Below are 24983 nucleotides of genomic sequence, written 5' to 3' on the forward strand. Positions count from 1 at the left end.
CACCAATAGGTACCGGTAGTCTTTTGCTTGCACATTGTAATTGTTTTCAAAATATTAATAGTCAGCAAAAAATTGTGAAATTTCCTTACTAAACTGAAATTTAGATCGGATTAATTACTAGTGCAAATAACTTTAATAAGCTCTTAATATATTATTGAAGAAATAGACACCCAGTCATCCGGATCAAGATCACTGACGCAAGGTAAGTTGGTGTTTATATTGTATTGTGTAAACTATAAACATTTAAAAGTGATAGCTGTAGAAAATTACTATTTATATTTATTATCATCTTAAAACTTATGATGGACAAAGGAATGTAGAAAATGGGAACTTTAATCATTTAGATTTCTAGTAGTAATTTTTAATTATAAAGTCAGATATAATAGGCCTTATTTTCTATTAAAAAAAATATTGTGTGTCTGTGTACTGTGCAAACGCATCAACATTCACGAACTATTGCAGAATGTCGAATGATAACGACGCGCCGTTACCCGAAGGATGGGAGATGAGAACCAGCCGTTCTACCGGCATGACTTACTTTCTAAATATGTATACAAAGAAATCCCAGTGGGAGCGACCTGAAGCACCTGCAGACCCTGGTGATGTAAGATGCAGTCACATTCTCGTTAAACATGCTGAGAGCAGGCGCCCATCGTCATGGCGCGAGGAAAACATCACAAGAACTAAGGTGGAAGCTCTTGACTTACTTAAAAGTTACCGTAAACAGATTGTTTCTAATGATGTATCATTCACTGATATGGCTATGAAGTATTCAGACTGTTCATCGGCTAAACGTGGAGGAGATTTAGGCATGTTTAGTCGAAGTCAAATGCAGCAAGCATTTGCCGAAGAAGCATTCAAATTGAAAGTCGGACAGCTAAGTAAGCCAGTTGAGACAGAGTCCGGTTACCATATTATATTAAGAACAGTTTAAGTTTATGCGATTATTAATAATAATGATTTTGAGATGAGATAAAAAATTGAAATAACTTGAAAGTTGAGTAGTATTTTTTTTGTTAATGTATATTTTTAATAATATCATAGAGATAAATTTTACTTTAAAAATGCAGAAGTGTTAAATATATTTCTTATACTATAATTACATTCAGTAATATTTTTTTAGTGAGTAATAGATGAATCCACTAGCAAATGCTATAGAGATTGCAGGTGCAATCTTAAAGGTTATATTCTAGTTAAGTGTGTGTATGTATCTTATAAAATTCCTGTATTTTATGATAAATCTAAATATATATATTACTATAAAACCATGGTTTTTATTTACCCTATTGATTTAAAATAAAAAGACATTAAGATCGGCCAGTGTTGTTTTGTTTGAAAATAGTTGATGACTACAGGCTTATTTGAGGAGAATATTCTTTTAAAAAGAAGGCATAATTTTTTTTCTCTCTTTTTCATTATTAATTCCTTTGTCCATTATTAACTAAAAAAAATTATAAGATTTAAAAAAAAACAATTAATATTCAATTTAAATAATGAACAATAAATAATACATAAGGTTACAGGAATGTATTTGGCCTTTAATTATTACTAATATAATATTTAACAGTACATTTGAAAACAACAATTGGCTACTATTTGTTATATATATGTGGCTACAATGCCATAATCACCTTTGACAAACCCAGCCACTTTGTCAAAGGCAGTTTTATTTGTTGAATGTTAGTCTGCTAGACTTTTTTATAAGACTATTATATTATGGCACTTACATAAAACAAGTAATTGTAATGCTTCTTAACAGGTTTATTTGAGTATTAGAAAATTTCACAGTTACCGTGTGCCAAAAGCTTGATCGAAGTTATTATATCTAGACCTAGGAGTCTTCTTCTTGGTTTCGAACTAATACTATCGTGTCCAAAGTTGTATCTTTGTTGTCTTGCGCTGCGGGTGTCCAGATAGGTCCGATGATGGGAGGAGACCTCTTGCCACCCCATGCACTAAATTTTACCTTCCTCTTCCCATCTTTTTTCAAATTGATATCCAAATATGGGTGACCGGGCTTAAAGATTCTCGGTATGGATTCCATAAAAGTGTTAAACGGCAAGGCATCTCGAAGTGTTCGTTCGTCCATTTTAGTGCTTAAAGCCAAAATCTTAATGGGGTGTCGTTTGTCCAGCGATGGTATAAACTGATAACCAGCTACATCCAAGCTATTACCGTTTGGCAAATAATTGGATATTATTCGAGTCAGTTCTGGTACAGAGGCAGAAAATATTATTTTTGAGCCTTTAGTACCTGGTTTGTATATAATTTGGCCGCTTCGTTTTCCTCCCCATGGGCTGAATCTAACCCGCTTGGGCATGCTTGGTTCTCGGATACCGATGGACCTTTTCCAAGTCCATGTATGCTCGGCAACATTATTATTATCTCTCTTACCTCCCCATGGACTGAAACTTCGTTTTTCTACCGAATTCAGCTCGTTTTTATAAGTAGAATTTCCTTCAGATCCACTAGCAAATGATGGAACAATAACTGGGTTTACTCTTTCATCGTTGCGCATATACAAAGTTTTATCGTTATCAACTAAATTTGGCGGCCAGTATTTTTCAGTAACATCTTGCATTTCCTCAGCAGTTCGCCTCTTACGTTGAGCGTCCGTAGAATCTTGACCTTGTTCAAAAAACTGACTGTGTTCTGCAGGGCTATCATTTTGAATAGATTCATAATGATTAGTGGGAGAAGGCATATTGAAGTAATTGATGTATGGTAATGGTGGGTAGTGATCAAGCGACTCGAGCGGTTCCATGAGCGCTTCATTGGCCGGGTCTGCAGTGTTTATGTACTGGAGGCTGGCAGTACCGATCCAGGAGAACGTGATGATAAAGATCCAGTAGAATGTCATGGTTCTGAAAATAATAATAATACTTTAAGTTTAATCTTTATTTTAACTAGGCTCGCGTTTATATAACATACTAATATGATTCGTTATTTATTTTTTTACTTATTGCTATTTTAAATCCCGATTTTTGTTGAATTTTTGATGCATGTATCTGATGTAAGCCATATCTTTGCGTCACATACATATAACATATTTATAACTGATATATATATATATATATATATATAACAATAGCTGTACCAAATATTCAGAAATGATTTTTATGGCGCAATTTTACTTAATGATATACCTACACATACGAAAATAATCAAATACTTAACATTCACTAAGTCGTAAGTCTTAATAAAAAACATTGTATACAATTGTCTTCATAATTCAAGTGAGTTTGCAGTTGACGTGCAACAAATTCACATCTACCCTACATGCAGTATGAAGTATAAATGTAGATATATTTATAAAATAGTAATTGCTTTGCGATAAATTAGTACATTTGTAATTTAACTATTGGTTACGAATTCTATCGTGTCTACGGCGCAGACACGCTCACAAGCACACTCATAGTTATTGGGAAGGCAATACAATTGGAAAGAGATCAGTTGCAGGGAAAACGGTATTATGTGCTTTTCAAGGCAGCGTAACGCTGTCATGACCAGTCAATGACTTTCAATTCCGAGTCTTGTATCTTTATATATAATGAGAAGAAGAAATTGACTGCTTCGTTGGTCTAGTGGCTTAATTAAGGCCGCAGACCCGGAGGTCCTGGGTTCAATTCCCAGGCCGGGCCAATAAAAAGTTATTGAGTTTTTCTGTCAAAAAATTCTTAGTGGCAGCCCGGAGTCTGGAAGTTGAAAGTGTGTACACTCCCGTGCCTCGGAAAGCACGTGAAGCCGTTGGTCCGTCGCCTGAATTCTTTTCAGTCGTGTCGGATTGCCGTCCCATCGGATTATGAGAGTTAGAGAATAGAGAGAGCATCTGTGTTTGGCACTATAATATCTCCTGCGTAGTTGGCTAATCTCTTTTTAGATTGGCCGCCGTGGCCTAAAATCGGTCTGGAGGACATTATTATTATTATAATGAAAATCTCTTGAGAAACCGAATAGCTTATGACCTTACGATGTTTTTAACAGGCCTTATGATCTCCAGCCGTTGAAACTAGCAACTTGCCTAAAGCCCTTATATCACATCAATTCTTAATTTTGAAAATAATTATAAATATTTACCTAAATTTAAAAGCAACAATGTATAAAAAGGATTTCTTATCAAAAGAAAAATTCCGTAATATTTTTCTAACTTTATAAACTTGTTAGTCGTTAGCGTTAAATAATTAATCTAACTTTGAGTAAAAATAAAATTGCTTGTCGCTTCTACGATCCTTATTTAAGCATGTTATTTTATAACAGATTTCTAAGCCCAATGTATAAGAATATAGATTACGTACGAACTAATTGTGTAATTATAGAATTACGTACGAAGCGCTTTGAGTCTACATTCATCATTCGCACTGCGAAACTTTGGAATGCTTTGCCTGAGTCCGTATTTCCCGATAGGTACAATGTTGGTGTCTTCAAATCCAGAGTAAACAGGTTTCTTATAGGCAAGCGTGCTACATCTTAGACCGTGTCGATGTTTAACATCAGGCAAGTCAACGGTCAAACGCTGGCCTATTAATAATAAAAATATATATATATAGATTAAAATCTAACGTCATCTGATATTACTGATGCTACTTGGTGGCAGGTCCTTGCGCAATCCCGTCTGGGTAAGTACCATATATTCATAAGATATTCTACCCCTAATAAGTGTTGTTGTGTTCCGGTTTGAAGGATGTATTTGACAGTGTATGTATTTGACAACTACAGGCACAAGGGACATAACACCTTAGCTCCCAAGGTTGGTGGCGCATTGGCGATGTAATTTAACGGGTGTTTAGTTACATCCCTACAAACACAAATATATTTCTTTCTGTCATCATTTATTTTACATTCAAAAGAAGACACAGCGTTGTTTAATTAATCAAAGTAAATTATATAAGTCAATATAAGTAAATATTTGTGTGTTCGAACGTTTGAACTGCTTGAAAAGTTGAAATAAAATTTTGAAATACTAGATAATGTAAATAAATAGGACTTGGAACACTGATCTTAATAATTATTCAGAATGAAAGCAATTATTAAAATCTAATTTTACAAACTAAGTGGTCGAGTTAAATATATATTAATATAAACCTACTGATATATATCGCTACATATTATAAAACAAAGTCCCCTGTCGCGTCCGTCTGTCTCTGTGAACGCGATAAACTCAAAAACTACCGAACGGACTCTCATAGGGTTTTCACCAATGGACTGAGTGATTCATGAGGAACGTTTATAATTCATACATGTTTTGAGTAAATTGGTTTAAATATGAGAATGATCTTTGAAGATGTACAAAATCGTACGTGAACGTTTTATACAGACACTTATTCTACCCGTGCGAAGCCGGAACGGGTAGCTAGTATATTACACTTACAATATTATATTGTGTTATAATGAACCCCTAGTCCCTATCGCCATAACGGCAAATAAATTTTTTCAAGACAGATAAGTAACGAAAAAGCACTCATTTTATACGAGTTAGTACTAGTTTCATTCACAGATACTACAAATTAGGACTATAGTATAGGCACTTATTATTCTTAGAAAGTTTCTGAAACGAACCATAATAATTATAAGTTCTTTCGACTTTGTTTGAAATGTCCAATTATTGAAAGTAATATGAATGATATTTAAAAATTTCGAAGTGCTAGTTATTAGAACTCTTAAATATCGTATTTCCATCTTTAGTACAATTAAGTAACTTCCTATGAAATTAAATGTTTCACATTTGGGCTTTTGAGGAGAATGTTTATTCAACCACGGCACTCCAATGCGGGTTGGTGGAAGATTTACATGCAACACATGCATGTTTCCTCACGATATTTTTCTTTCAACGCCCGTGGTGTATAATAAACACAAATGAAAAAATGGAAATTCAATGGTGCTTGCACGGAATTGAACCCGCGATCTTAATTGAGATCCACATATTCCACTGGGCTATATCGATTCTGGTAACGAGAACATAAACAATAAAAAAGTTTCCGTAAAAATAAATCTTATTAAATTATTTATAGCCAGCCGTTAAATGAGCAATCATTTTACCATTTCTTTCGCTAAAACAATATTTTTTCTGTATCCCTTTGATGGTCTGTGCGATGTCTCTCTTCCCTAACAAATATTGAAAATACTAATGCTGAGCATTTTTAATGGTTCGAGTAATTCCCGAGTGTTTTTCGTCTAATGTTTTAAAAATTTTAAGTATTGTGAATTACAGTTTAATGTTGAACTGTCGATTTTCTAAAATTGGGATTCAAAATTCAGAACTTTTACTTTTATAATTTTGTTTACGATTGGAGCCTTATGGGCTCAATTTTTTTGGAGGCGATACTCCTCCAGAATTAACAAGAATACAAAACGAACATTTATTTAAAAGGCTTAATAATTTTATTATATATTTTTATTTTAATAATTGGTAGAATGTTTGATCATATAATTAAATTACCGCCTAAATCAGGTACCCCGTTTACCCCCATTAGATGCTAATTTAGATGTACGATAAGGTCAGAGTAAAATCCTAATAACTCGAATTAATCCAAGTAATGTTTCGATTGAACACGGATTGAATATTGTGGTTAAATCTATGGACAAACCGCAACTTATATGGAGCGGCCACAAGGAAGTTTTAGACGAATTTAAAATTTACCGTTTTATCCAAGAGACCAAAATTTTTTGTTAAAAAAGGTTTTAATAAGAACTATAAAAAGAGTAATGGACCTTTTTGCTTGATATTAAAACGTTTTGGAATTGGTTCATAAACGCAACGCCATCATCAACAATGACAACTTAAGCTACCAAACAACCATCGCTAAGATATCACTGCGGACTGCTGATATTCCTTGTTAATATATATTTTTAAATATTATTATTCGTCTGATTTCGTTAAAATTTTACAATTGCTTACAAATAAAAAAAAAATTTTGCTCTCTAAGCTGAATAAACTAGTACGTTATAAAGACCTAACTGGTCTTTCGTAGGATATTATTTTTCCCTCTTTGATAAAAATTATAGAACCTCTTTTTTAAAATATATTTCAATCGTCGATTTGAAAGTATTATCTATATTTGAAATATCTTTGTTTTTTTTTAAATTACTGTCAAATGCAAAAATTTGTACTAACCCCGTCGAATAAACTAAGATTACGACATTAATGTAATACGTAAATTTTATCTTAAATCAATAGACGCATGGTATAAAATTTAATTTATATTGATTGTAAAGCTCCTGATATTCTGGCCGAGTAAATATGGTATAATAAATATAAACGTTGTATATCGTATAAATCTGTCTCCATGTCTTATTATTAATTTTACATTCGAGAGAAAAGACAAAAGTACCTTTTTATGTATCCTTAAATTAACATAAATAAAATATCTACATAATTATACAGAGGATAAAAAAGCGTGGTTACGTTAGTTAACGTTAATTTTCATGCAGTATATAGAAATGTTAACTGTTGCTCACATCACCAATGCGCCACCAACCTTGGGAACTAAGATGTTAAGTCCCTTGTGCCTGTAGTTACACTGGCTCATTCACCCTTCAAACCGGAACACAACAATATGAGAGTATTGCTGTTAATAGTACAATATTCGATGAGTGGATGGTACCTATCAGACAGGGTTGCACAAAGCCGTACTAAGTATTTAATATTATTATATTAAACTATCGCATGAGAAGTTTATAAACAAATCCAGACAAATTTTCTATGAAAGGTCTTGTTATGAATAAAAAGCTTGAAAATCAAATATTTGTTGTAGTGTTGACAGAGTATCACAAATCACTAAATTTCACGTTACATGTCACTCAACACCATATATTATACATACATATGTGAAGTAGAAATAAGCTCCAAACCTTCTCCTCAAAAGGAAGAGGAGGCCTTAGCCCAGCAGTGGGACATTAACAGGCTGTTACTGTACTGTTACTGTACTGTTACTGTACTGAAGTACAAAATAATTATATGTCGAAACTAAACTGTAACTAAATTGAATTCCCTTTAAACTAGTAGTATTCGTTTAAATATCTGTGTATTTCAAGTAGATAGGTCATGGATTGCGAGTGGTTACCACCGTCCATATACATTGGCACCGTAAGAAATAACTATTACTTACATCACCAATGCGCCACCAACCTTGGGAACTAAGATGTTATGTCCCTTGTACCTGTAGTTACAATGGCTGATTAACCCAAGTAAAACAGAAACTAGGAACTAAAGTGTAACTCAACTTACGACACACAACTAGATGTGAACATGATAAGGTCAGGATTCGTCTAATAATGTTGAAATTATTTAATATGTTTTACCCAAGTTATATTTAGGAAGTAATTGAAACAAACATACCATTAATATTGCTTTCAATATTGTTAATATTCATTTAATTGGGGTATAATTTTTTAATGACAAATAATTTCCTTCACATGGACATTAATAAATGTTCTAACTTGACGATTGAATTAAAGTTTACGTTTGCGTATTATAATTCTTATTAGAAAATATTATTACCTTTAGATAGGTTTACACAATTTTATTTTATATTACGCGATTCAACAAACTTTGTACAGTAACAGTAACAGCCTGTGAATGCCCCACTGCTGGGCTAAGGTTCTCCCTTTTTGAGGAGAAGGTTTTGGAGCTAATTCCACCACGCTGCTCCAATGCGGGTTGGTGGAATACACATGTGGCAGAATTTCAAAGTTTGTATTAATCTAAAAAGCGTGAAAAACCTATGCGTAATTCTTTTACCTGATTGTTTCACATCCTACGTGAAACAGTATGCATAAGATTCCTCATTTTTCTACGTACAATTTTCTTAACAGTATTTTCTGTGTCTTGTTACATTAATTTAGAAATTCAATCTTGACAAGGTAGTTGTCGTATTTTATCGTATGGACTTAAATTATATATATTAACAGTGATTTTATATTAAATTAATAAAGCAGCAATTGCTCCATCTAATGGTAAATTAAGACATGCCTATATATGTATATAAGCTCCCACTTCTATATTATTAGAACACAACTAGAAACAAAACACAATAATTTCTTAATATAACAATGTAGTAACGAAACGACTCATTTGAACCTTGTTAATAAAAGTAAAAATTCGACAGTCTTTGAGCCTTTGATCAAACTAATCGTGCGGCATTTATGCTTCTGTCCGTTATAATTTTCACTTCGTATTTAATGTTATATTAGAAACCAAAATATTGCTGATATAATATCAATTTCTATTATTAAAGTTGCCTAATAATAGATGTCCGTGCATACAATAGTTACATGTTGTTGGCTTCCTCAGATCTTGTTCATATTGATAACTAATTATTGGGGATTAGACTATTGCTACAAATGTTAAAGAAGATATTGCATTTCATTGTACATGGTATCTATATATTTAAAAAAACATACTAACGACCGTTTTTTAAATGTATAGAGTTATTTCTTTTTTTATATATATATAATAGGAAGGCGGACGAGCATACGGGCCACCTGATGGTAAGTGGTTTCCAACGACATAGGCATTGTAAGAAATGTCAACCATAGCTTACATAGCCAATGTGCCACCAACCTTGGTAACTAAGATGTTACATCCCTTGTGCCTGTTATTACACTGGCTCACTCACCCTTCAAACCGAAACACAACAATATCAAGTACTGCTGTTTTGCGGTAGAATATCTGATGAGTGGGTGGTACCTACCCAGACGAGCTTGCACAAAGCCCTACCACCAGTTTTTATGTTCATTCAACCCGTATTTCAATCATAATAATTAATCAATAATATGCACTTTATTTTTATAAAAAAAATCATTTACAGACCACATATACTTAGTAATTGTAACTAAAGAGTAATTAAAGAATATGGTATTTATTTTATAACAAAAATTCTAGAAATACAACATTTCATAATTTTAATTATTAGTTTCAAATTGGACCTACGTTTGAATTACATAAATCGTTTTGTGATTAATATTTAAATTTTGAAAATAATCTTGAATCCTTGAATTTGATATCAAGAATAATTTATTTATATTTATTTCAATTATAATAATTATTTCGCCTTAATCGGTGCATCCATATATAATAAATCTATGTTAATCACGTAATATTATATATTTTAATATAATTAAACGAAACGATTTCAAGCTTATTACTAAATATAAGCAATTCCTAGAACATTTAACAAATATATTTTTAAATTGATATATTTACCGATTGTCCCAAATAAATAAGCTTATATACTTAAGTATATTTGGTGTAATATTATATTACTGATATAATAAAAGTCATTTTATAAATAATATTCTTACCTGGTAAATAATTACAGCATTCCTATATCACAATCCAAGGCCTATGAACTTTAATACAATGATAATTATAAAATGTTACACTTCCAATGCTTACTCGATGACGAGGCGAAATGTTATGATTTCCATGGGATGCTATCCCCGCTTATATACGAGATCTTGACGCGATGTAGCGTCAGTGCGAACGGTGTAGTAAAAGGACATATTTTGTGTGGTTTTGAAATTCGAATATGTTCTTTTATAACTATATATGTAGGTACTATTATTGCGTTTTGAATGTTTTTTATTTAAAATATTTTACCAATTTTTGAACGTATTAAGTAAGCGTTCGAAGAATATTTTTGAAAAAAGAAAATCGTATTTTTTACTTACTTGGCGTTTTTTTTTTTGGTCATAGGTAAGAAATTATTTATGCTTAGATTCTTGATAATTTTATCAATATTGGGTCTTTTTCAATAAATTATTATTTATCGTAATTAAAAAATATATTTGTGACATATTTGAATTGTTTTTATTTTTGTGTTGATAGGAGTTAAGCTATAATTTTAAATGTTTTGTTTTAATTAATAATTTTAAGTTCCACAGACTACGTCCTCGTTGAGTTTCATTTTATATTTTTTAGCATTGCTTCTTTAAATCACCCGTGGGTTTTGCGCCAATGATGGCACACAATGATTTTATCTGACTAATTACTTAAAGTAACAGCCTGTGAATATCCCACTGCTGGGCTAAGGCCTCCTCTCCCTTTTTGAGGAGAAGGTATGGAGATTATTCCACCACGCTGCTCCAACGCGGGTTGGTGGAAGAACTGATTACTTAACGATCGCCATTCTATATAAACATGGTCACTGTATGTTAGTTCTTATTAATTTTATAAATATGATTGTCTGTTCATAATAGCTGAAGATATTCATGAAAATTGATATTTCATTATAAAATGAAATCGTTTTATTTTGACTTAGCATCTACAGTTTCTTAGTACGTGTTTTTTTGTGTAGTAGTAGTCATGGTAGTTTGATGGCAGATACCTTCGTTGATAGACATTGGCACCGTGTGATATATTAAACATCCCCAGTGCCTTTGATGTTTTTTTAGGTATTTCATATGGTTGCTATTGTATTTTTTAGGTATAAGCAAAACTATATATATGGTATATATAACTATATATATATATATATATAAATGGTATGGTATGGTATTTATATGTATGGTATTTTGTACATGTGCTCCAGTGCTATTTATCGCCGAATTATTACAAGGCGTATAACATAAAAATCTACTTCACGATAAAAAAAACATAGGCATACATAAGTGCCTTCTTTCATAGTAATCGGTCAACCTGCATTGAAGTCTGTTACTTTCAAACAGGCCTATATCAGCATACATTTATATATGTATATGTATATAGATAAGTACTTACATTTAAATAAAAATTAATACTTGGTGGAAGGGCTTTGTGCAAGCACGTCTGTGTAGGTACCACCCACTCATCAGATATTCTATCGCCAAACAATAATATTCAGTATTCTTGAGTTCCAGTTTGAAGGGTGAGTGAGCCAGTGTAACTGGCACAAGGGACATGTCTTAGTTCCCATGGTTGGTGGCGCATAGGCTATGTAAGGAATGTTTGATATTCCATACATCGCCAATGTCTATGAGCGATGATAACCACTTCTTCTCAGGTGGCCCATTTGCCATTCCGCCTACATATTTCATAAATTAAAAAATTGGCCGTAAAAAAACATATTTTATAGCACCAAAGTTAACCCCTTATTAATGAAGGTATGTTTTTTTTTATTATAAATAAAAAAAAACCGTTTCAAATCGATCATATAACAAAAATTAGTAGCTTATATTAATTATTATATACTCGCTTCGCTTCTAGAGTTTTAAAACTTTTCAACTTGTTACGATTTATATCAAAAGAATCGTTAACGTTTCAGAAGTTGTCGTAATCAACAACGTGTAGGGTTTCAAATTGTTGAAATAGATTTTCAATTTCTTTTCTTGTTGATATATTTAGGTAATGATACTTTTTATTTCTTTAACCGATATGGTACAGTAGATGTTGGCACCTCTATGTATTCACTTGCTTAATTTGGTTTTTCTTCTCGTTCGGAAGGTGTGCCTGATAATATACCAACCGATCATATCCATTGGCGTATTATTTTGACGCCCCGGGGACAAAAAATACTCTTTAATTTAATTTATATTACGTACGTAGTTAATTAATATATATGTTTAATTAAAATTATGTGAGATAATTAATAATGAGTACTAGTGAGATGTTAATTAGTCACTTTCAATTTTTTTTGCAAACTACTTTGCAAAATGCGCGCTATCTATTGTATTATACTTTGCCCATAGATACTGTAGCTAAAACCTAATCGCGTTTAGGCGAGCAATAACTGTAAAAAGTTTTAATTCAGAGTTGAACGATAACATATGAAGTAAAACTAAAGCCGCAAACTTCGAGACTTTAATTCTTTAATTATAACATTGTAAGCTTTACAATTATTGTTTGTCCGAGCAGTTGAAATGTTTACATTGAAAATTTATAACAATATTTTGTTTAAATTTGTTTTTTTTTTGCTATCGCTCCAAAAAGTACCACCTGTTGAATTGCAAACAGTGCTAGCCCTGCACCGTGGGTCGCAATATCTCCGCCTTGTTTCATATTCATTAGACTCAAATAGACCCTTTCAGGACCTTATGGGATCTCTTTTATAATAGGACTGCATTGTATAATATATCGAGGATTCTTTGGGAAATTTCAGAGGTAAAATTTCAAGGTCAAATTTGGTGGTACCGTTGGAATAGAACGTTTCTGACGAATTCAAGTAATGAACTCAACTAATGTTAAAATTTACCCGTTCTTTTGCACTAGTAATTTTAAGGTGCATGTTATAAATGGAACATTGTTTTGGTGATTGTAAAGTAATATTAGACATGAAGATTTTAAATGAACATGTTTTTAAAATTATATTCGCTTATAGAGCCTGTCGAAAAAGATTATTGAAAAGTTACGATTACGATGATTATTTATTGTAAGTTATTCATTGCGGTTAAAACAAGAATACCAAATGCTATGCTAACAAACAAATTTATCTCGACATAAATCATTTTCGTTGCATCACAAAAGTTTGTCAACAAAAATATTCCAAGAAAATCTTATTGATGGGATACACCGGACATGCCTTGGCAGATTATAAACTTTTCTTGTTCATCTCTTAAAATATTTTACGTCGAACCGGCATTCTTTCCCATAACGGAATTCTATAATAAGCTATTTTAATTTCAAGCGTTTAGAACCCCACCGAACTCATCTAATAATTTTCCCTTAAAAATATATAACAAATCAAATAAATTATCTCAGATGGGTAGAACAAGCCGTTCTTTCATGAAGATTGGGTAAAAGATACTGAAACTACGACGTGTTTTTTTTGCAAACGTGAATCTATGGTATATGCTGTATTTGTCAATCTGCAATGGGTTTACACTTCTAATCCGTCTTCATTAATGAAAAACCTTTAATTGCTTCTCGTTTACTATGACGGATATATTGTGAATAAATAAAATTGTTGTATTTGTTTTGTACTCCATTTTTAAGCGCAGCATAACGTCGCCAACAATATAGTTTAGGTGTAAAGACGGTTTTTTCTTCAGTGGGTCAATTACGAGTAGTTATTCATTTCACTGTAGGAAGGTAGGTAGGTTTATAAAAATACCCTAAAGTAACATATTACTTAGTAGTAAAACAATATGGATTATCAAAAGCAAAAAGTGACATGCCAATTTTACCAAAAAGTTTCTGATCTCTTTAAGAAATAATCGACATAAAATTCTAAATTTGAATTTTTGAAATGGTTTTTGTGCCTTCGCCTTTCTACATAGCCGTATTAATTTTTTCACTCAATTTAACCTTATAAACGCAATATTTGACATTTCTTAATTGATTTAGTGGAGTGCTTCAAAGCCATTCAGACGATAAGTACGACAGTTTTGAAGAAAAACACCTGGGACCGGCTGATTGAATGAAAGCATGCGTAACTCCATTGAATGAGTGTCGTTTTGAGTGCGTAGTTACTCGTATAAAATTATGATGATAAGATAAAAATTGAGACTGTTTTTAAAAGATACATGCGTATAATTGGCAATATTTTAATTCGGGTAATTTTGAATGGTAGCCGTGTTGTAAGTAATTTGTAATTATGTTTAAAATATTATATAATTTACTAGCTTCCGCGACTTCGCTGTTATTAATGCTTACAATATAGACCAGGATATACAATTATATGTTTAAAAAACTTGAAAAATTAAATGACATTGGCACTGTTTTTGGTTCATATTGGAAAATAGGTATGTACTTATATTGTTCAAATATTTATCGCATGTAAACACACACATCAATTTGTAGTAATATCAATTAAATCAACAATTGGTTAAGCTATTTGCAAATCATTAATTGTATAACAGATACCTATGTTTGATGTTTCAGAATAATCTGGTATGTAGTACATTTAAATTCTAAACAACGATGTCCTCCTGACCGATATCGGTCACGGTGGACGGATTAGCCAACTGCGCAGGACATATTATAGTAACAAGTGCACAAGTGTGTGCGCAAACACAAATGCACTCTCTATTCCATAACTCTCACAATCAAATAGGTTGGCAATCCGAAACGACCGAAAAAAGTTCAAGTGCAGAAAATACTTCACAGACTTTAGCTATATGCATTCCGAGGCACGGGAGTGTAGACTTCCAACTTCCAGACTCCAGGCCAATAATTTTTTTATGAGCCTGACCTGGGGCTTAAACACAGGGCCTTGAGATCCATGACGTTATATCACTAGACCAACGAGGCTACGCTAAACAATTGACATTTGCGTTTTTAATAATGTAATGTAATGGCTTAATATGATCGTAAAGAATGCTCGGCGCGATACAAGCAACAAAATTTTTTTTAAGTAAAAAAGCACTATTAAACTCTAATAAATTCGTATTTTATGAACGCAAACAATAATATAAATTTGAAATTGTCATTTACCTATTTTTCCACATGAACAGCTTGATACTAAACGTACATACTATTTGTTTTCCAAAATAAACTTAAGGGGCTTTGAGAGTTTATTTAGAATTTATATATGTAGGTATTATTGGAGTACTGATGCCAAGATATTAAAAGTTGGCCTTTAATCTGTCAACAAGGACCTTATATAAAATGGAGATAAACGTTTCATAGGAGATGAGCCTACATCATAGGTCCGTCGAAGCCAATCAATAGGCTTATATACTTCGACAGAGAGTAACTATTTTTGTATATTAAGACAGCGCGAGTAGTGTGTCACTAAATGTACGTAATTAAATTTACTTTTTATTTTAAATTGGAAGACGGTTAAATGAGCCTCCTGATGCATGATTGCGTGGTAAAAAATAAGCTACACAGGAAAACCCGAGGACAATATCTGGTAATTGATAAAAATAATACAAAAAAAAAAAAAATTATAATAGTATCTTCCTTGGAAACTGCTAACTTTATTAAATAAATTAAAATCTGTACTACATGAGGAGATGATTTTTTGTAATGTCTAACAAAGAAACTATCTATATGGTAAATCCAAAAAGCCGAGATGGCCCTGTGGTAAGAACGCGTGAATCTTAACCGATGATCGTGGGTTCAAACCCGGGCAAGCACCACTGAATTTTCATGTGCTTAATTTGTGATTATAATTCATCTCGTGCTTTACGGTGAAAGAAAACATCGTGAGGAAACCTGCATGTGTCCTAATTTCACTGAAATTCTGCCACATGTGAATTCTACCAACCCGCATTGGAGCAGCGTGGTGGAATAAGCTCCAAACCTTCTCCTCAAAAAGAGGAGAGGAGGCCTTTAGCCCAGCAGTGGGACATTCACAGGCTGTTACGGATTACGGACGGTAAATCCATATGGTTTATGTACATAAAACTTCTATGTATCATAATAGTAGCGCTTTTCAGGGAAGGCTTTTATAATATAATATTGTTATATATAAGTGTGTCGCTTCGCAGTTTCACTCGCTTTAATTTTATACTATTGACATGAAAAGTGTGAATTTAATGTTTTTTTTTATCTACATGAGAAATCACTTTTATCGTTTAAATGCCACAAACTTAATTCCTGTCTTACAACATGGATATGGCACTGTCCACTCTATATAGAACAATAGTAAAATTCAATTTACAAAAGTTTCCTTATTTTACGCAGACAAAGTTGGGATAAATAACTTGTCCAAATATTATTACACATTAAGATCTATTGACCGCGTGAAATACAACAGTGGCGTGTGCATGTCTAAGCCACTAATTCCAATGCTAATTTTATTCTCCTCTTGTTTCAGGCCATCGCTTTTAACACACTGCTATGGTGAGTATTATCAAGGATAAATTTATCCATAGGTACATATAGCCTTATATACTATGTTACTGAGGAGCTGTTCAGAACTCATTGCAGAGTATCATCGTATAAATATAATCCACAACATCGCGATTTTTAAGGCATTTCTTGCCTCGCACAACCACTCTGTGGAACCAGCTTTCGCCGGCGACTTTTCCGAACCGATATGACGTACAAACCTTTAAGAAAAGAGCGTACTCATTCTTTAAAGCTAGGCAACGCAAATGCAAACCTTCGGGTGTTGCAGGTGTCCATGGGCGGTGGCTCGTTTGCCCAGTCTAACAAAAAAAGGGAGTTCTTACAGAATTGCACTACAAGTCTTTGATCGTTGTTTTCGCTTATATAACTTTTTTTGAGGCTGGATTAGTATTTAAAATAAAATAAAATATTTTAATATAATCAAAGTTTGGGGTTTTCAATATTAACACACCGCTTTATGCCACCTTCCCTTTGATTTAATAATCTTCGAAACCATCTCATTTCTAAGGTTTTAAAATGTATTTATGAACCGATGATAGATATATGATGATCATTCTTTTATCTTTAATAATGTTATGAAGCTAAAGAATTATTTGTTTGTACCCGAAAATATGAATCGGTAAATACTATTAAAAGAAAAAATTAAAGAAGTTGGCAAATATGGAAAATGGAATGGAAAGCACCACTAAGTATTCAAGTGTACAATTGGTGCTTAATTCATATTGCTAGGCAGTGGAGTAAAAAAACGCGTAGCCATTAAAAAGTGCAAAGAAGCACGCACACTTACTGCGGTGGTTAAATTCTAAACTTTCTCCCTAAAAGAATAATTTTACCCAGTAGTGGGACAATTATTTGGTTACTATTACACATACATACAAGTCTGTATGTTACAGAAATTTAAGTTCTGCTCTGACGGTGACTGTCCGCTGTGGGCGCTGGCAGCGCTACACGCACTGGGCAGCCTACCTGCACCCATCTTCAGGACTTTGTTGCATCATGTTGTAGAAGAACAGCCAGTAAGTTCGATAGATTACTCTTTATCGTATCGGAATTGAAATCGTTGGGTATATATAATATTTAGTTAAAAATTAACTCACGTTAATATATAAGTTTGTACTATTATATAACTATCGAATATATTATAATCGAAATTGTCGAAATATTACTATCGAAATTGTTAGTTTTGAATATAGTAAGGCATTCAAATAAAGTTTTAATTGATATTTGTTTTATATCATAAACCTGGAAAGTTTGTTTTGTGTGACACGTTATTATATTAACTAAAGACCTTACGTTTAAACACTGATTTCTCTCTTTCTGTCATCATTGATTTGACATTTGAAAGAAGAAGACTGTTTAACATAACATTGTTTAACATTGTTTAAGTAACCCGCTAATGTTAACGAAAAAAAATAATTGCCTAATACTAGTCTAGAAAAAATATATTTACAATAAGCCCGTTTATTTAAAATAAGATATAAGTTAAGTAGGAGAATTTTTAAAAAACACCCAAGAAAAGACTTAATATGACCTATAGCCAAAAAAATATTAAAGACGTGTACATACTCATTAATAATCTTATTTTTAATTTCGATTATAACGCCTGGAAACTATAACTTGCAGGCACATTATAAAAAAAAACTCAACCAAAACAAGAAAAAAATTCACACAGGAGAGTAGAGAGAAGGTGGAGAGAAACATACCATACAAAAGAAAGCTGTCACGGCACACGAGTCTGTTATGTTTTTTATTTATCTATCAAAAGGCACACCAACGTCATATATTCATAAGTTATTTCTAAGTGTGCAAACTATAATTTATAAATCTTTATGAATATCATTTACAGTTATGCACACGTACACGTTGTTAGTTCATGAAGACGTATTCTAACTTCGTCATTTAATTAAATAAATGTTCCTAAACATTGATTTTAACAATAAGTAATAAACATTAAAAAATAATAATTGCTGATTATAAATCCATTTAATAATTTAATTGTTTTCATAAAGTTTATAATAAAAACAATTCATGCCGATAGATGTTTAGGCAATTTCACACGAAAAAGTAACAAAGCAAGCACGAAGCGAGGCAAGCACGTATACTATATACGTGCCACGCACACACAAGGGAGCATGGCGGCATACAAGTCGGTCTTACCCCTAAGGCGCACCAATATTATGTTTTACATTAATAAGCTATACGTAAAAAAACTACATACACGCTACCACGGGGTTACGCAGTTAGTAATAGATAATTCACAGACAGACTTTCTCAAAAGTTTCACGATTATACTTTTATCGCAGCGATTATACTTTCTAGCTTCAGCGAGGAGCCGAGATGGTCCAGTAAAACATGAGGATCATAACTAAATGGCGTTTTAAAACAGAGCAAGCACTTCTGTATTTTTAACTAAGTACTTAATGTGTTTTTTTAAATCAACTTTTCTACGTTCAAGCAAAACTTCGTTAGAAAATCTTCGTATCTGCCACATGACCATTGCATAGGAACATTAAACAGACGTTAATATTAGTTCTCTAACATTTTTCTTTTATACCGTGCTACTTGAGCCCAAAGCATTAAGTAAAAATTAAAAAAAAGTATCATATTCATACAATATAAAAAACAAAAAATAACTGTGTTGATGACAGATTTGTTGTTAGAATAAGACGGATTCCTTATAATGGCATCGAAACGGAATGACTGTTCAAGTATCTGAGTTTCGAAATCGTAAAGTTTTGCATTGAGCGTTATGTCGTGGAAATTTCTACTGGTCGAGCGATTTTGAAATGTCGTCCGATAGAAAGTCTTGTCATATAATCCTGATTAATTTTATTTTCTCGTGACATTTTCTTGTATTGTTATTTAGTGCTACTTGTATTGTATCTTTATTTATATAGAATTTAGTAAACTATAGATTGATTAATATGACTGAACAACGAATATTTTTAGTGTATTTTTGACGAGCCGATTGACGTGGTAGGTTCACGCCGAATGTTGTGGGTTCGATTCCCACCCAGGACAAATATTTATGTGCATGAACATGTCTGTTTGTCCTGAGTCTGGGTGTAATTATCTATATAAGTATGTATTTACAAAAAAAGTAGTATATGTAGTATATCAGTTGTCTGGTTTCCATAGCACAAGCTCTGCTTAATTTGGGATCGGATGGATGTGTGTGAATAATGTCCCAGGATATTATTATTATTATTATTAATATGTGTTCATTTTCAACTTTCTATAAAGTTGAAAATAAAAAGTTCTGTAAGATAGTTGTCGATAAAATTGGCTCGATTTTTTTTTTATGGAATAGACAGCTATTCGCTAAATCCTAATTTAGCACGTGGGCCACCCGATGGTAAGTGGTGACCAACGCGAAATGTTATCCATCGCTTACATCGCCAATGCGCCACCATCCTTGGGAACTAAGACGTTATGTCCCTTGTTCCTGTAATTACACTGCCTCAATCACCCTTCAAACCGGAACACAACAATGCCAAGTACTGCTGTTTTGCAGTAGAATATCTTATGAGTGGGTGGTACCTACCCAGACGAGCTTGCACAAAGCTCTACCACCAGTAAACATACCTTATAACTAAGTAATGTTTGCGTTTGTGAATGTTATAAACTCAAATAATTCCATATAGGTACGTAAGGCACATTTGATTGTAAGAAATAAGATGTCATTTATAATAATAGAATCATAAGTATACAAATAAATAAAATTAAAGTTTCTGCCTTTGAATGTGATTTCAAAATAACTTCCCTTTTCAAGTTTTTTTTAACTGTCTCTCTTTTCTCAAGGCTATATTTAAAACGGGAAAATAAATAAAAATGTACACTTATGTCATAATCATTATTTGGAGTATACCAAGTTTTATTTCAATAAAATTTGTTGAGTCTATGAAAAGCTATAGCAATTTAAAGGTCACGTAACATTATTTTTTAACCCAAGTCGTTACGTAACTATAATAATGAAAAATGTGTTTTCTAGATTTTATAAAATTCCTGGGTATAGTAAAGGTATTTTGCTTCAATTCGTATTATAAGGTTTAATTACAAAATTGCATGAGGCAATTATAATACAAAAACGCAAAATACAGCTATTGTTATTTTATTCATATTTAATTTAATTATATATCAAGACTGGAGTGGAGACCACGCCTTAGTAAACGGTAGGACCAGCTAGGTGGAGTGACGTTATACGCAAGGTGGCTGGCAGCGAATGGAAATTGAGAGCTGAAGATTGAGCTTAGTGGCGTGCCATTGGAGAAACCTATGTCCAGCAGTCGACATCAACAACACACACATATAACATCAAAATCAAATGCATTATGAAATGAAACAACTGTATTCTTGTGACCGGTGTTCTTTCATATTGTAAAAAAATATTAAATATAATACAAATTATCATTATTGTACGCCAATTAATATAGGGACGAATACATACAGGAATACATAAATAAGCTGGCTTACGACAGCGATCTTTTCCAGGTAGAGGAAAAAAACAAAAGAAAGAAAGCTAGGCTAACGTCCCCACGTACGTACCTAGAAGGGTGTATATGACGTAGATAAACCTATACAAACCATATATAAAACTATATTATACGTCGTCGGTAGCCAGTCATCATACACTGCTAGCTATAGGCCTATCCCAAGTTGCACCCGGTGCCTAACGTGGATGTGTTCGGGTCACATTCTTTAGGGCATCATTTCACCTTTCTGTAGAACGCCCTCATCCGCATTTACCGATCCACGATCTCCACTCTTGAACAAATCTGCTACAACGGGCATCAGTCGTTCGATATCAAGACCAGCCCACTGCCACTTTAGTTTAAATTTTGGAAGCTATGTCGAAAACTCCGGTTCGTCTCCGGATAATCTCATTTCTGATTTTATCTATGATATATTTATATAAAGATACTCCGAGCGACCTTAAATTTATTATTAACTAAATGATTCTAAATTAAATAAAGTTTAATTAAGAAACTGATTATCTAATGTATTATTAAGGTGACCTCTTCGTATGCATTGATATATATTCCTTTGTGTTATTTCCAACACAAATTACATTTAGCTAAGCTCTCAATGTGCCTTTGATGGTAACTTAATAAAAGAACAAGGATTTCGACACTGAACTGAATGTCTCGCCTATTTGAGTATGTAATAATAATATTTTATCAAATTAATTGCAAATAGTATCAATGTAATCTATTTTTTATGTTCAAAGAAACATGGAATGTGGACTCACTTCGTGTCTCACTCGCGAAATGTTGCTAACCAACTTACGGTAATACTCTATTTTGGAATGTGTATCCTGTGAATATTTTTATGTAATAATTATGACTGAACTCAATTAAGAGTTTAATCTTACAGAATGCCATAATCTGCCATTAAACGGCGTCGTAATACTTTTCAAGAACATTTTCCAACGCCGATGTTTGCTCACTCACCATCATACATCCAGCCTGTTTTAACAACTTCCTCACGTTTTCTGTCATGTCATTGATGATGGCATTCATCCGGTCGCGCAAACTCTTCGTCTGAATCTACACAACTCTCCTCACACCAAGCGTTTTCTTTATTCATTGCACTTTGAAATAATCCTTTCATAGTTTATCAAATTATATTCAAATTAAAAAAATTGTATTAAAAAAATTTGAATTGGATTTACTAACTTAATAGTCTATGTATTCAGGGTCATGTCAACCTGCATTACAATGTCTTTTCTCTTCTGAGGTTTTTCGACTCTGTTGTTTCTACAACCGCAAATAGGTGCTGTAGATTTTCATATCTGCGAAATGGACAATGATGGTTAATTCTTTTATCATTAATAATATTTTTTAATTTTAACAGGATGACGGCATCATGGATATATTAAAGAACACAAGCTTATGTAAGTACAAATAAATTAATTTTACTGTATCCAGGTCAATAATAATCATTTAAATATTTTTTTTTTTATATTTTTAATTTGATTGTCCTGTTGCCCGGTGGCTAGATCACAAGAACCTTAATCGAATAATTTTGACATATCATATTTCACGTGCATAATTTATGTTAACATATCATCTCTTGCTCAACCGAGCACATAAAGAAAAACATCGTAATAATATATGCATGTATTGGCAAATTCTGCCACATGTCTACCAAAGTGCATTAGAGCTGCGTGGTGAAATAAGCTTCCAAACATTCTCCACAAGAGGTGCCTTTGCCGAGCAAATGGATACTTACAATGCTTATAGGCCTGCTTTTACCTGCATTTATTCTTTTGACGACATCAATGACGTAAATGACGACGCCACCTATTTTTTCTTCTATGTATAATATATCCCAATTGAAAATTGTATAAATTATTTCTAACTAGCATCTCGCGATGAATGCGCTCGTGCTGCAGCAGTACTCCGTTGGACATTGAAACAAGCACATCGTTGTGGGTGCAGCGGAGTTCAGCTGGCGAGGGACTTACTCGTCCTGGGCGTGCCACGGGCTCACGCATCTGCGCTTGCGGATGCAGCGGAGACAGGGAGAGAAGCTTATGAGACGCATATTAAAAATAATGGATTCATGAGTAAGAATACAAAATATGTTTTGTCTACATTTTAAACATCGGGAGGCTTTTCTTAGTTATATAATACCTCCGAAAGTCTAAATAGATGATAATTCAAGGTACCTACAGCATAAAGTTAAGTTATAAAAATGATAAAATATAAATAGCAAATTGATGAATATAATATTTCGATGACATGCATACAAACCATATTTATATATTTATTTATTAACTGAAAATAATAATCTATTTTTATTTATATTATTATAATTGCCTAATATATATCCATTAAGCTTAGTCGAAATTAACTAATTACTCTTAAACGGATTCCAATCTCTAATTTACATAGAGTAATTGTTTATTAACAAGCCGACGTTATTATTGCATACGTCTTTTTTATCGCCAGAAAATCAAAGTCGCGATTCACTCAGTTTTTATTATATTTAATCTGTGTGGTTATTTAATAAAACACATTTATAATAAAGGTAATAATGCTAAATCATTCTACTTGCAGTTAATAAACTAACAGATGTGTCTGCAGCACCTGGCCCTGAAGGTACAGTTGATACTGTAAAACTCACCATTCAATCCGATGAAGTATTTACTGGGGAGCAGAATACGGCTGAATTAATAATAGATAAATCCCAGGTCAAGATTTTACTAGAAGATATGAAAAAAGCGCTCAAAAGAATGGAAGAATTTGATACTAAATGAATAATAATAATCTGTATTAACAAGAATCTGTCAATCTATGATGAAATACTAACCACTTTTGATTTGTTACTTGATTTTAAGATTAATTTCGGAGTTATGAATTTATTTATTCGTTAAAGCTATGATGATTCGATGATATTTAAAAATGCATTTCCGAAGATAAGTTTATCTTATTCAAATTCAAATTATTTATTTGCAAAGTTGTAGGTTCATTTTTGATGTTACCATGGTTAAAATCCTGCCACAACGACCATAAGATGGTATGCAAAGGCCAAATGTGATTGACTATCTTATTACGTGTTATATGTATCAATTTACAGTTATTTTAGTCAATAAAACTTAATATTAAGGACAATCCAATGAATTGAGAAAGAAAGAAAAGAGACCGTAGACATTTTTTAGAAATATAAACTTTTTCTTACTCAAACTCAATAATTATTTTAAAATGAAACAAAATATTCCAAACATTCGAATTGGTTCTTAAATTTTTATTTCAAATCAAAGCATATTTCACATTAAATATTTTCCTGGTTATGTTATAAGGTAGGTGCGGGTATTAAGGCCTACCTAAGGGAGATTTAGAAATAAACCAAAAACTGTTAATCGAAATCAACTAATTTTAATTTTTAATAATGTTGTAGATCAACAGTTTGTAGTAACAAATAAAAAAATTAAAAATGCAAATTCTGCCGTAAACAAAGACAAAATTAAATATTTTTAAAAACCTTGTTAGTAGGCCTTATCATACTATGCTAGGGTAATAAGGCCTAAAATTTTAACATGCTTAAATAATCAAAATATATTTGGTAAATGTGATCAATAATAATAATTTATTTATTTAAGTAACAAGACTCATATACAAAATTACAAAAAATAAAATAAACACTACTATCTACTACTTATACAATTTACTGGTCCAGTCGAAACTTTACAACAGCGGTTTATAAATATACAGTCTAGTCTGTTAGCTACAATGATTAGAATTTTGTTTGAGCTGGCCCGGACCCTGTG

The 24983-nt window shown here is 32.4% G+C and overlaps 2 protein-coding genes across 9 annotated transcripts; one reads left to right on the forward strand and one right to left on the reverse strand.

Moving 5' to 3' along the window:
- LOC126776423 (putative peptidyl-prolyl cis-trans isomerase dodo) lies at positions 1 to 24465 on the forward strand. Of its 2 annotated transcripts, XM_050498937.1 has the most exons (6): positions 1 to 202; positions 16677 to 16702; positions 17605 to 17727; positions 22565 to 22604; positions 23076 to 23279; positions 23773 to 24465. In XM_050498937.1, exons 2-6 carry the CDS (start codon positions 16700 to 16702, stop codon positions 23970 to 23972), a joined length of 570 nt encoding a protein of 189 aa, XP_050354894.1. In that variant the 5' UTR covers positions 1 to 202; positions 16677 to 16699; the 3' UTR covers positions 23973 to 24465. The 2 variants fall into 2 exon arrangements, with proteins under 2 accessions (XP_050354894.1, XP_050354895.1); XM_050498938.1 differs by lacking the exons at positions 16677 to 16702; positions 17605 to 17727; positions 22565 to 22604; positions 23076 to 23279; positions 23773 to 24465 and adding an exon at positions 463 to 1259.
- LOC126776379 (uncharacterized) lies at positions 1518 to 10402 on the reverse strand. 7 transcript variants are annotated; one of them, XM_050498858.1, is made up of 2 exons: positions 10300 to 10402; positions 1518 to 2864 (listed from the first exon to the last, which is right to left on the reverse strand). In XM_050498858.1, exon 2 carries the CDS (start codon positions 2858 to 2860, stop codon positions 1832 to 1834), a length of 1029 nt encoding a protein of 342 aa, XP_050354815.1. In that variant the 5' UTR covers positions 2861 to 2864; positions 10300 to 10402; the 3' UTR covers positions 1518 to 1831. The 7 variants fall into 7 exon arrangements, with proteins under 7 accessions (XP_050354815.1, XP_050354817.1, XP_050354816.1 ...); XM_050498860.1 differs by lacking the exon at positions 10300 to 10402 and adding an exon at positions 4327 to 4383; XM_050498859.1 differs by lacking the exon at positions 10300 to 10402 and adding an exon at positions 3178 to 3224.
- Positions 24466 to 24983: the final 518 nt, after the last annotated feature.

Source organism: Nymphalis io, chromosome 20 (genome assembly GCF_905147045.1).
Source record: "Nymphalis io chromosome 20, ilAglIoxx1.1, whole genome shotgun sequence".
Taxonomy (NCBI): Eukaryota; Metazoa; Arthropoda; class Insecta; order Lepidoptera; family Nymphalidae; genus Nymphalis; species Nymphalis io.